The sequence below is a fragment of the Sceloporus undulatus genome, unplaced genomic scaffold (genome assembly GCF_019175285.1).
Source record: "Sceloporus undulatus isolate JIND9_A2432 ecotype Alabama unplaced genomic scaffold, SceUnd_v1.1 scaffold_13, whole genome shotgun sequence".
In the NCBI taxonomy this organism is placed as follows: domain Eukaryota; kingdom Metazoa; phylum Chordata; class Lepidosauria; order Squamata; family Phrynosomatidae; genus Sceloporus; species Sceloporus undulatus.
The window spans coordinates 144,307-157,192 of record NW_024802935.1 but is presented as its reverse complement, the minus strand read 5'-3'; the positions used below and the strand labels follow the sequence as shown (position 1 = coordinate 157,192).

The window sequence follows — 12,886 nt, the reverse complement described above, 5'->3', positions numbered from 1 at the left end:
TCCATCCCATTTTGGACAACAGGGTGAACTGAAGGTGCGATAGCTTTCAAACATTGATCTCGCCATCCATGTAACAGTATTTCACCCTGTTATCACCATACCTTCCTTTATCCCGCACAACCTCAGTTACCATTCCCTGCTCCCTATTGCCTACACCTGGTCATCCCTTGTTGAGAGACCCCCCCCCTTTGTCCTCATCTTCTTTGGCTCTCTCCAGCTGCCTCTGCTGGATTACTATTCCTGTAGGGCAGCAGACTGGCATTTTAAAAAATTGCCACTCTTGCCACACCTCCACACTGCCGCTGCATCTCCGCTGGAGCCTGGTGACTCTGCAGTTGGCTCAGGTGTTCCTAGAGGGCAGCATCGTGGTTTTTTAAAATTGCCACTCTCGCCACACCCCCACACCACTGTTGGAGCCCAGTGAGACTGGGGAAGGTAGGGGCACTCTCTCCAGCTGGCTTAGGTGTTCCTGGGTGGCAGCAGAGCGGGTTTAAAAAAAATAAACAAATTGCTGCTCTCACCACACTCCCTGCCGCTCGTGCATCTCCGTTGGAGCCCAGTGACTCTGGGGAAGGCAGGGCCACTCTCTCCAGCTGACTTAGGTGTTCCTGGAGGGCAGCGGGGTGGCTTTTTAACATTGCCGCTCTCGCCACACCCCCATGCTGCTACTGAGTCTCTGCTGGAGCCTGGTGACTCTGGGTAAGGCAGGGCCTCTCTCTCCAGCTGGCTCAAGTGCTACTGAATTTTAAGGCAAAAAGATTGGTGAGGGATTACTTGTATAAATATTTCACTCAGCAGATACTCACAGGTATTTTTTCCTTAATCCATTCCTTAAATATAGGAAGGAAAATGGATGTCATTTCTTCACTGTGGCAATGTATAGGCCAAGTTGTATTGGAACAGGGATTTTTTTTTTAAATACACCCAGCTGGTAGGAACAAAAAGTCTTGGAGAAAAGAGCAGAAAGCATGAACCATCCTAGAATTACTAATGTATCATCTGGATCATGGAAACAGAAGTGGTAATTACAGGAATAAAAAACGTGATCTCCTGATATATTTGGTCTGTCTGAATGAGCTCTCAATGAGACAAAAATTCCCTATGCTGAAATTCTCTATCAGGTCAAGAAATAAGGTATATATATGAAACCCTAACCCTAACCACATTCCCTACTTCAGTGCTAACCCTACATTCAGAGGAATTCTCTTTGTGATCACTCAGACACCTTTTGTCTTTAGCCTATTGCATGAGAGTCAATCTCAAAAAACATATTTCCAACTGGTATTTTCCTGAACAATTCATAAGGTTACTAAGACCTTTGTGATTCATTTTCATTCATCTCCAGAAAACCGCAGCTGATATAAACATAGAGGGCATGTTAATAAATTGAACATTTTATTCAAAGTGTTTCCCTTTGTTGTGATTCTTTCTCAATCTCTCTCTACCAACACACTTAAATTCATAAAAATTTCATGCTCTATTTAGGTGAAGGAGAAAATAGTGCTGACTTTAGCTAAGTTTATAGACATGGTTTCCCTGGCAGGCCAATAAATGTCAGTTCTGATGTTTCAGTAGAAGCTTCATATCATGTTTAAATAATAGTTCTGACCCTGCCTTTGGGATGCTGCCCCATGCAAAGGAGTGAAAAATACATTCAGTTTAAAATCGCTAACATTTGCTTGATCAGAATTCTCTGTTTATCAATAATAATATAGTGCTTCTTTTGTCCAAAAGTGGGGGAAAACTCAGACAATGCAAAGTTCAGTGCAGAAACTCAGATATGTTTGCATAAAGGTTTCAATAGGAGGATCAAAGCAGGAACATGTGAAATTATTAGAGTTGCTCTGAATTTAGAATCTGACCAAACTATATATGCAGCAGATGGATCAGTATTATATCTGGTTGTCCAGATATAAGGTTTCTGTAAAATGTAATGTGTGGCATCACAGAGTGCAAGGGTAACAGATTGCAAAATATTTTCAACTTCATGATGACCACAGAAATTGCAAATAATTTTTTTTTTATGTTATGGAAGGATAACCATGTTTAGCAAAAATAGTAATGGTCTAACATTAAAACAGCCCTATTAAGTGTGGACCTTGTTATCAAGCAAAATGATTGATTTCTGCAATGTACTCTACATGGGGCAACCCTTATACCAAACCCGGAAGCTACAGATGGTGCAAAATATGGCAGCCAGGCTGGTCACTGGAGTTTCTAGGGCCAGCCATATAACACCAGTGTTGAAAGATCTTCACTGGCTGCCTATTCGCTTCCGGGCCCAATATAAGGCGTTGGTGATCACCTATAAAGCCCTAAATGGCTTGAGCCCAGGATACCTGAAGGACCGCCTCTCCCCATATATTCCCTCCCGCACCCTCAAAACATCCGGGCAGCAATTACTAAAGGTGCCGGGGGCCAGACTCTCTTCCATCACCTTCTCCATCGCTGCCCCGGCCCTTTGGAACACGCTGCCCGCCGAGCTCCGCTCGACTACCTCCCTGGCCCAATTTAAGAAGGACCTGAAGACCTTCTTATTCCAGCAAGCATTTCCCCCATAAAAATTCCTAAGGGCCTCCCTCCTCTTCCGTGGCCATGAGGATGGGCTAATGGGGTTTATAGCTGTTCTACTTTTATTTTTATTGTATAACTGTATGGTGTGGCCTTGTTTTTAACCTATTGAATGTATATGTACAATGTATGTATAATGTATGTAAACCGCCCTGATCTAAGGAAGGCGTGGTATATAAATAAAACTTTTATTTATTATTTATTTATTATTATAAAAGGAGCAGTGAAGTTGCTGCCCTTAGTGTGTGATAACACTGTGATGTAAGGAAGTGTCTTGGGTCATACAGTTGTAACTGTGATTGTTCTTTCTAATAAGTGTGCATTTAAAGTGCTTTTAATTTTATTGTTTATTTAAATTTATTTTAATTTTTCTAAGTGTTAGTGAAATGAATTTTCATCTATATCTTTTAAAACTTTTCTAAGTCATTTTGAATCCTAGTTCTGCAGGGAAAGCAGGTTATAAGTGGTGGTGGTGGTGGTGATGCACGTCACTTCATTTCAGACTGGCAAGATATTGAAAAGTGGCTTAGCCTTATCTAACGTTATTTTCAAAGCAGAAAAAATACATCAAAGACAGTTCATGATTTTACTAGGAAACGATGCACAATAGCAGTATGATTTGAAACTGTTGTTGTTGCTGTTAACTGCCTTCGAAAGAACCCCAATTCATGGTGATCATGTGGATGAAGCATCTTCAAGACTCCCTGTGCTCCACTGGTCTGCTTAGGTACTGTAAATTCACACCCATGTTCTCCCTAATTGAGTCTGTCAATCTAGCATGCGGTCTTCCTCTCTTTCTGCTTCCCTACACCTTTCTTAGCTTTATTGTCTTTCCTAATGTTCAATGCCATTCATGATGTGTCCAAAGTATGATAGCCTTAGTTTGATCATCTTAACTTCCAGGGAGATTTCAGGTTTCATCTGCTCAGGGACCCATTTCTAAGACTTTTTGGCTCTCTACAGTACCCTCAGCGCTCTTCTCTAGCACCACACCTCAAATTAATTTATTTTCTTCTTATCCACTTTTTCACTGTCCAGATCTCACATCTGTACATGATGAGGAGGAATACGTTGGCTTGGACAATTTTAAGTTTGGTGCTCAGTTGTATATCTTCAATCTTTCGGATCTTGTCTAGTTATTTTATAGCTGACCTTCCTATTCTTAGTCTTCTCCTGATTTCTTCATTGCATAAATTCTGATCAATATTTCATCTGAGGTATGGTATGTAATTCTTGTGTAGTCATTATTTTTGCCTGGAATTACATACCAATTAATTTGGAAGTTCATATTTTTAAAAACATTGCCTATCTTTGTCTGTAGACAAATGGCCTGAACAGGTAACAGCTACTTCTTAGCAAGGCTAAAATATCTTTGGAAATATTTGAGGAAATATTTTTCATCCTTATTCTAGCCCTATTGCTTTTGTTATACTGAATCTCCGTATTGTTGTGGTTCAAATTAGCTATGTTGCCTGTTTCCTACCTTTCACCATGGTGGAAAACAATGTAACAGCAGTGGTATCACTGCCCAGGGTGTTATCTGGTGCAGGGGGTGGGACTTCTGGGGCCAGGGCCAAAAGGGCACACTCTCCACCTCGCTGCTGCATGCTGCTCTGTGCATGAGTAGAACAGCATGTTACAGAGAGGCGGGGGTGCGCTGGGCACTCTCTCCCACTGCTGCATGCCACTCTACTCATGAGTGGAACAGCATGGAGCAGAGAGGTGGAATGTGGTTGGCTGGGTGTCACTCTTTTTGTGGGTGTCACCCAGTGCAGTCCACACCCCTCACATCTTCCTAATGACAACACTGTGGAATGATACAAAAATACTTTAAAATAAGTGGATTACAGTTGGTCCACTATATCTCTGATTTCTGCATCCATGGATCCAACTATCCACAGCTTTAGTGTGTCTGTGTGTGTGTTCCAAAAAATTTCCAAAAATCAAACCTTGATTTTGCCATTTTATACAAGAGACACAGTTTTACTACACCTCTTCATCATCCACTGATTTTGGTATTCCTAGGAGGTCCTAGAACCAAACCCCTGCTGATACCAAGGGCCCACTATATTCATCACTTTTAATATGTCTTTTGGATTTCAATTCTTACCTTGAATGCAATACACATAAATGCCCCACCTCCCAGTATTCTTTAATTTAATCATCATTTAAATTCAGAGTCTGGTTTTCCTCACACACAAAAAATGAGATTTACGCTATTAACTAAATGGCTAGGAGCAGGATTCAGAGATCTATGTTTTGAAGCTCAACCACTATGTTGATTCAAAGTGAATATTTAAATAGTTTCATGGAAACTATCACATTAAACAGATGATAGTTTAATTTTTTATTATTTTTTTGAGGAGAAGGGAAGGCTTTGCAACTTTTGGCTTTAAAAGTAATTCCCTGCAGCAAGACACTGCACTGCAGGTGAGCTATTCATATCTGAATTATTGCTTCCTTTGTGTTATCTTCTACTTTTTTATTAAGTGGGGTGGGGGGGGGGGAAGCCTTTCAGATCAAATTTTTTGTATTAACCACACTGATGTTGCAGACTTTCATTTCTCTCTGAGGTTGCAATTCTAAATGTAGTTCCCTAAACAAAATAAACAAGGGATATATTGACATCAATGAGATTTTCAAATAAGCTTACTTATGAAAAGGATGTAAGTCTATCCACTACCCTAATTAGTACCAGTCTAGAAGGACTATCATGCACAGTGTTGCCATAAGTCCCTTTTACATATCACAGAGCACTATGCTTGTTGGAGAATAAGCCAGAAGTAAAAATGTCCAAATGTGGGCAAGGGTGACAAAGGTAACTATGCAGCTTGGTAACCAAGTAACTGGATTCAGCTGGATCAAGACATGTGATATCATTGCAAGCTCATGTGTTGGAAAGCACTACAAAGTGTTGCAAAACTACTGTAAATATGCATAGTCATCTTGCTTGGGGGACAAGCAATAAGGTGACACAGCAGGAAGCAGCTGGACTTAGTGGCCGCATGGCATGAGTGTATATAAGGGACAAGCCTCAGAAAACAGTGTAGGTTGATGGTTGGTTGGTGGTGGTGGATGTATAGTGAAAGTAGCTTTGTATTCTATAAATATAACAACTGGAGATTAAAGACCCTCTTTGAAGAGACATCTGTTTCGGTCTATTTTATCAGCTTCAAGAAGAAACGGAGGAGATTCCTGAACAGCCACACAGCTCTGTGGCATGTTACTTGGTGGCTATCCTGGCATGAAGCTTCAGTGTGAACCTACACAGGCTGCGCAAACCACGCTAACTACTTTAGCTGCCAAGGTTCCATCCTCTGCAATCATGGTAGCTGTGGAGGGGGATGTAATCTTTATAATTCTCAGCCAATGAGCTCTGTTGGCTCACCAAACTACCAATCCTAGGATTATATAAGTTTCAGCCAAGGAATCATACTGCTATAATTCTATTGTGTAAAAGGGCCCAGCAAGTGAATATGGTACTGTGCCATCTAGAAGAGGCAGTGGTAGTCAATACCATTTTCAGCCACTGACTGCTACATACCAGATACATGGGCTTTTGGTGACTGTAATGCATATGATATGAAAATTCACTAATCCTCTATAAGGGGAGGTGAGACACATCTGAATGGTGGTCATTAAGCTTCTTCTTTGAATAGTCTTGGTACAGACATTCTGAGAATAAACTATGTACATAAAAGATATGTTTTGGATGCACAAGACAAAATACCCTTGAACTAAATCTTTACATCTATTTTAATAGCAAAGGAATTCATAGACCTTTTTTTAAAGGTAGCTAATGGTGATTTTTTTTTGGCCAGTTTAGTTTTCAGTTCACTCTTTGCCTTGGTAACATTCAACAGACTTCCAGTCTCTAATGGTAAGTATCTAAACAATTAGACTCCAAAGAGTTTGAACAGATGTCAAAGATTGTCTAGGCAACCACTAGCACTTAAATAGGATCCACTGGAAGTAAGCCATCCCTAACAAAACAGTCTCTACAGCCAATCTGTCAAAAATCATTTATACTGGAGATTATCTCAAGCACAAATTCATTTGTCACCTTTTATATTCAAAAACCTGCTTCTCCAGAAAAAGAAGAAAAAAATAACAAAACCCCAAACAGCATAGTTTGTAAATCCTATGCTCTAGTGCATCCTACTACTTCTAAAACCACAGCTCATGTCTGTGCATTTTGAACTACATGTAGATATAGGATTAGATGCACACTTAATCTTAGACTACACCACTGAGTGCAATGGAATTTAAATCTGTTTGTACTTGCTGAAAGAAGTTTTCAGTACAAAAATAACAGATTAGAAAACTATTTTTTAAAAAGTAGCAGAAAATTTCCCTCTCCAATTTATTTCATTGTTCAGTACTTTTTTGCCTTAAAAAACCTTTGCTAATAGCTAGGCTGCAATTTCTGTATGCAGCCCATTGCCTGCTGCTCCTCTCACTGGTAAAATATTTTAAAAAGGTGAATTCTGTGATGTTTAGTACAGTCCTTTAAATATTTGAAGGTATATCTATGCTCTTTTGTCATCTTTAATGTAGGCTTAGCATACATATTTCAACTTTTCTCTGCCTCATTCTTCCTACTGGGCACATATGCATATGCAATTAGTGAATCCCAAACCTTGGATATGCCTGCAAATTTGGGGCCAATGTACACGATAAAAAGTCTTTCAAGGTAGATTTTAAGAACTGATCAAACATTTTAAGGAGTATATGGTCTTTATCCAATAGTAGCTTTTTCTTATAAGGAATTGCTTCCACTCAAGATGATTCACCTTATTTTCACCAACAACCTTTATGTGGTGCAGCTATTCATGTCATATTCCATTCTATTTTGTAGGGTCCATCAAGCCTTGAAGCAGCTTGGATCTCTCTACCTTATATAAGAGAAGGTACAACAGCTTGAGTCCTGCCTAAGGACAATGTAATTCATTAGGAATTAATGAACAGTTTTCAAATAGAACTGAGCAGATAGATTAGAGAGGAGAAGATTACCAAAGCCAAGATAAAAACACATGGAAGTATGTGACCTATAGAAGCAGGACTGTCAGGAATCATGCTACACATTTTGTTTCTTGGATGTGATTCTGGACCACTGAAACAGGGTTGCCATTATAGACTTCAGAGAGCACAGATATGGACACAGAAGATTCTGTGGAAAGAAGGATTTCTGCCTTGCCACATCCCAGGGGAGGAGGTGTATAATAGTACTACTACTAGTAGATAACCCTTTACTTAGGGACAGTAGTTTGTCTCCGGAAAAGTACTGTCTTCATGGTGTGATGATCCAAGATGTGACAGAGAGGCTGTCAAACTCACCATTCATGGACCCATAATATCTTCCTTCTAATCCACATGGAAGCATGATGTTGTCAGACACAACTTCAGTGTACTGCAGTACATGGAGCCCTGGTGACACAGCGGTTAAATGCCTGTACTGCAGCCATTCACTCGAAACCACAAGGTTGCGAGTTCAAGACCAGCAAAAGGGCCCAAACTCGACTCAGGCTTGGATCCTTCCGAGGTCGCTAAAATGAGTACCCAGACCGTTGGGGGGGCAAATTAGCTTACTTGCTAATTAGCTTACTTGCTGTTCACTGCTATGATCTTTGGAATAGCGGTATACAAATAAAACAAATTATTATTATTATTAATTATGTGAAAAAGACAGTGAACAACAGGCTAAAAACTAGTCAACAGTGTGATATCATAGCAAAACACACAGGACAGTTCTGGCTCCCTTGAGAAATATAAAACATCTAAATTACAGAAAGTAATAGTACCTCTCTATACTGTGTTTAGACCAGTATGTGGAAGGGCAGCTATGAAGAAACTACACAAGATCCAGAAGTGAATAGATATATCACTGAATACTAAAGTTAGGATGGTCCATGGAATCAGACTTTCCATTACTATATATGGGTGTGAGAACTGATAGGAAGAAAATCAACTCATTTGAGATGTGGTGCAGATACCATGAACTACAAGAAAGATAAATACATGGGTTGTAGAACAAATCAGGTCTGAATTCTTCCTAGAATTCTTCCTATTTATTACCTTGGTAAACCAAATGATGCATTTTAAAAACTAACCTTAAGCATACTTGTTATAAGAATTTGATACAGTTTTTCTGAAATGAATTCTGTTTCAGATATTGTTCCACAAGAAATAAAAACAAATAGGTGTCCTTAGAATCAACTGTAAATTCCTTCTAGCAAAAGGATTGCATTGAGTATAAACTGAATAAATTATGAGGATATGAGTGTGTAATTTGAAGTGAAGCTAATTTTGAGTGTATTAAGTAAGTGGAAAAACTACATGAAACATCTGTATTTTCTAACTGACATTATGAGCTTTAAACTGATATCTGCAGCATATGCAAATATGCACATAGACAACTTTTATTCTGTTTTCTTCTGAATGATTTCAAAGCAAATATGAAAACTGTAAAAGTTAATAATAGACATTATGGAGTTTTATAACAGCAAAGGGAAGAACTCTGATAGTTTAAGTCGCATTTATGAACAAATTTGTGGCTTATCAAACCATATTCAGATAAAATGCTATATATCTATTATCCATCTCAAAGCAATGGGACCCCAGTGTCTTTTAGATCACAAGCATACTGCTAGTGGTTTTTTCCCTAGAGCCCAGCAGTGAACACATTTGGAGACTTTGTTTCCATTGGAGCGGTTAGCATAAACATGTTATGTTCGGCTTTGGTGCATCTGCTGTCATTATCAGTGAATATGTGCATAATAGGTTTTTGCCATTCCCACAAGGGGACATAGTGTGTGTGTCAGAGAGAGATGGCTTCTATCAGTTAAGTACGAAGAACCAGTAGGGAGCAATACCATGTTTGGCTTGATTTAATGGGACTGTGCATTACATTAGTCAAAAACAAATGGGATACTGCTACCACCTTCTCTACTGCAGCAACAGAATCTTAGCACAGTTTGTGAGAAGTATAGTATGATTAACAGATCTTCATGTAGCAGCCATGTGGGCTAGCGTTAATTATCTGTAAAGGGGGGGAAAGGTGTGGGGGGCATCTGCCAGCCCTATTCAGGTTAATAAATGTTGTCAGTTACATTTACTGGTAGCCAAACTCCAAAGACAAAAGAGTGGGATTTAAATTACCAGTATATTTAGCTTAAAGTTTTCATTGCTATTGACAAGTCTTGAAGGCAACTTTCAAAATTTTAAAATGGGAAATGAGAAGGACATGCGAACATCTGGAGGATTTTAGGTGCTGGGACATATGGCTCCAGGGCCTGAAAGTTCTCCATTAGGATGAAGGGAAAAGATGCTCCCACTTAGTTTCTTTGGCTAAGGGAGGACTTTCCTGATTCCATCATGGCTGAATTTTGGTTTAACAGTTATATCATATCAGTTCTACACTGAAAATCTCTTGCTCAATTTGTCCTGAAATCAAAACCATGACTCTTGCAGTTAAAAATCACAGGAAGAAATAAAAAATAACCACTAGTATTCATCCTGGCATTCTAAACTTTTCAATGTATAAATGAAGGTAATTTCAGGCAAATACCTCTTTATGTGAAACCAGGATGATACAGCTTGTTTTGGGTTGCCACACCTTTGCTTGAAACATGACGTTTAGAATATACTCCAAAGAAACTTGGTTTAACTTGTGTCTGTAACTGCCTGGGACCATGGTCTCTGTGTAATCAGCAGTGTAACACAGTGTAACATTTCACTCAGTGAGTTAGTGGTTAAGATGCCAGTTCTGACAATTGTAAGGTCAGAAGATTGGCTGTTAGAGGCCCAAGTGGCACATGATGAGGTGAACTCCTGTCAGTAGTCCCAGCTTCTGCCAACCTAGCAGTTCGAAAGCATGCAAATACAAGTAGATAAATAGGTACCACTTTGGTGGGAAGGTAACAGTGTTCTGTACAGTCATGCCAGCCACATGACCACCAGTGTCATCTTCAGACAACACTGGCTCTTTGGCTTAAACTGGAGATGATCACTGCCCCCTACAGTTGGTTACGACTAGGCAATCTTGTCAAGGGAAAACCTTTATTTTTACCATTAAAAAAGGTTATAGACTACTGGAGCAAAATCTTCCAATTTATTGAATTTAAAGAACCACTTTTATTGTTGTTTTGTATGTAGATGCCTGCCAGTTTTTTCCTTTACTTACTATTTGTTTATTACTGCTTGTTTACTAATACTTTTATTACTGCTTTTTTTTTTAACTGATAGTTCAGGCAAATGCCTTCTCCTGTTGTGTGAGTTGATACTGCTCTTATGTAATGCATTAAGGACTGTCACACAGAGGAGGGGGCATGCCTGTTCTCTACTAGCAAGTCTAGTGTTTTGAAATTACAGGGCAGAATATTTGAATTGAATATTGGAAAAAAACTTCTTGACAGTAACAGTAAGAGCAGTTTGGCAATGGAACCTAGAGAGGTCATGGGGCCTCCTTATCTTGATGTCTTCCAAAAAAGGCAGGACAGCAACTTGCTGGGGATGCTTTAGCTTGAGATCTTGCACTGAGCAAGGGATTGGACTGAATAGCGCTTGAGGCCCCTTCCAACTCTTTGTTTCTGGAATGTACAACCTCACTTAAACATACATTAATTGGTTACTGTTTCCAGATATATCTGTTGAAGCTTAGTATGTATAAATTTGGACATAATTGGTTTATAAAGACAAATAGATTAGGAATGCATATGATCAAGTCTGTATCAAAAGTATCCTGAACACATCTTTTAAATAGAATAATAATAATTGCATAGCTCTTCATCTGCCTCATTGTATTAGATCTTGATATTCCTCTGGCTATCTCACAGTGCTAAAATTTAACATGAGTTTTCCACACTAATAATAATTCCAAGTTTAAATTGATTGTATTACTTTATGAATATATTTCTATGAATATAAAGACAGTTTTAAATACAGTTACTATTTTTTTTCTCCCAGTGGGATGCCATAACAGAAATGGATGAATATAATCGTCCCATTCACACCTACCAGGTATGTAATGTTATGGAACCCAACCAAAACAACTGGCTTCGTACAAATTGGATCTCCCGTGATGCAGCTCAGAAAATTTATGTGGAAATGAAGTTTACACTGAGGGACTGCAACAGCATTCCATGGGTTTTGGGAACATGCAAAGAAACATTTAATCTCTACTACCTGGAATCAGATGAATCACATGGAATTAAATTCAAGCCAAACCAGTACAGTAAAATTGATACCATTGCAGCAGATGAAAGTTTTACTCAGATGGATTTGGGTGATCGCATCCTTAAACTGAATACAGAAGTTCGTGAAGTGGGACCTATAAACAGAAAAGGATTTTTTCTTGCTTTTCAAGACATTGGAGCATGCATAGCTTTGGTCTCTGTTCGTGTTTATTATAAAAAGTGTCCTTTCACTGTTCGGAACTTGGCTATGTTTCCTGACACTATTCCAAGAGTTGATTCTTCCTCTTTAGTGGAAGTACGAGGTTCCTGTGTGAAGAGTGCTGAGGAACGGGACACTCCAAAATTATATTGTGGAGCAGATGGAGATTGGCTTGTGCCTCTAGGAAGGTGCATCTGCAGTGTTGGATATGAAGAAGTGGATGGGTCTTGCCATGGTAAGAGAATTCTTCATTGCATCCCGAAGCAATTTTTTTCCTTTGTTGTCTTGTGTTTGTTTAACCATTTGAGCCGTAGTCCAGTTTTTAAACAACTTAAAGGGGAAAGTTTAATTAGGTTTAATGGGCTGCCTCTTCACTCCAGAAATAATGTGGTTTGACACCACTTTAGCTACCATGGATTCATCCTATACACTCCTGGGATTTGTGTTTTAGTACGATATTTAGCTTTCTCTGTCAGAGGGTCCACTACAAACTACAGCTCCTAGGATTCCATAACATTGGTACAGCAATTAAAGTGATGTCAAACTGCATTATTTTGTCAGTGCAGATGCAGCCACAATTGATGCTCATCGTATATTATATTATTAAACTGCTCAGGGTGTTTTCTAGCCACCTTCACAAAGAATGCAAAATACATTATGTTCTGAAGAGGGGGGGGGGAATCATTCACCAGATAATCCAGAATAGTTTTTCATTAGTTGTGACAAATACATTTAAATGGTTGCATTAATACCAAGTAATGAGGGCTGCAATACATGCTGTGTTCAGTGTCTGTGTGCAAATTAGAAAACAGGACAGTGGTACACCCACGGGTATTTCCAGTGCTACATATTTTATTGATCTGTGATTTCTCTGATAGTAGTGGTTGTTGTAATCATATAAATACAAATGTCTGTTACAAAA

General features: G+C 39.1%; 1 protein-coding gene across 1 annotated transcript in view; it reads left to right on the top strand.

Annotated features, from left to right (window-relative positions):
- Positions 1-12,886, top strand: part of LOC121917219 (ephrin type-A receptor 6-like) — a 309,408-nt gene that overhangs the window by 152,360 nt on the left and 144,162 nt on the right. Inside the window, exon 3 of the mRNA XM_042442975.1 lies at positions 11,536-12,199. Coding sequence (XP_042298909.1) covers positions 11,536-12,199 — 664 coding nt within the window. The remainder of the gene's footprint in view (positions 1-11,535; positions 12,200-12,886) is intronic.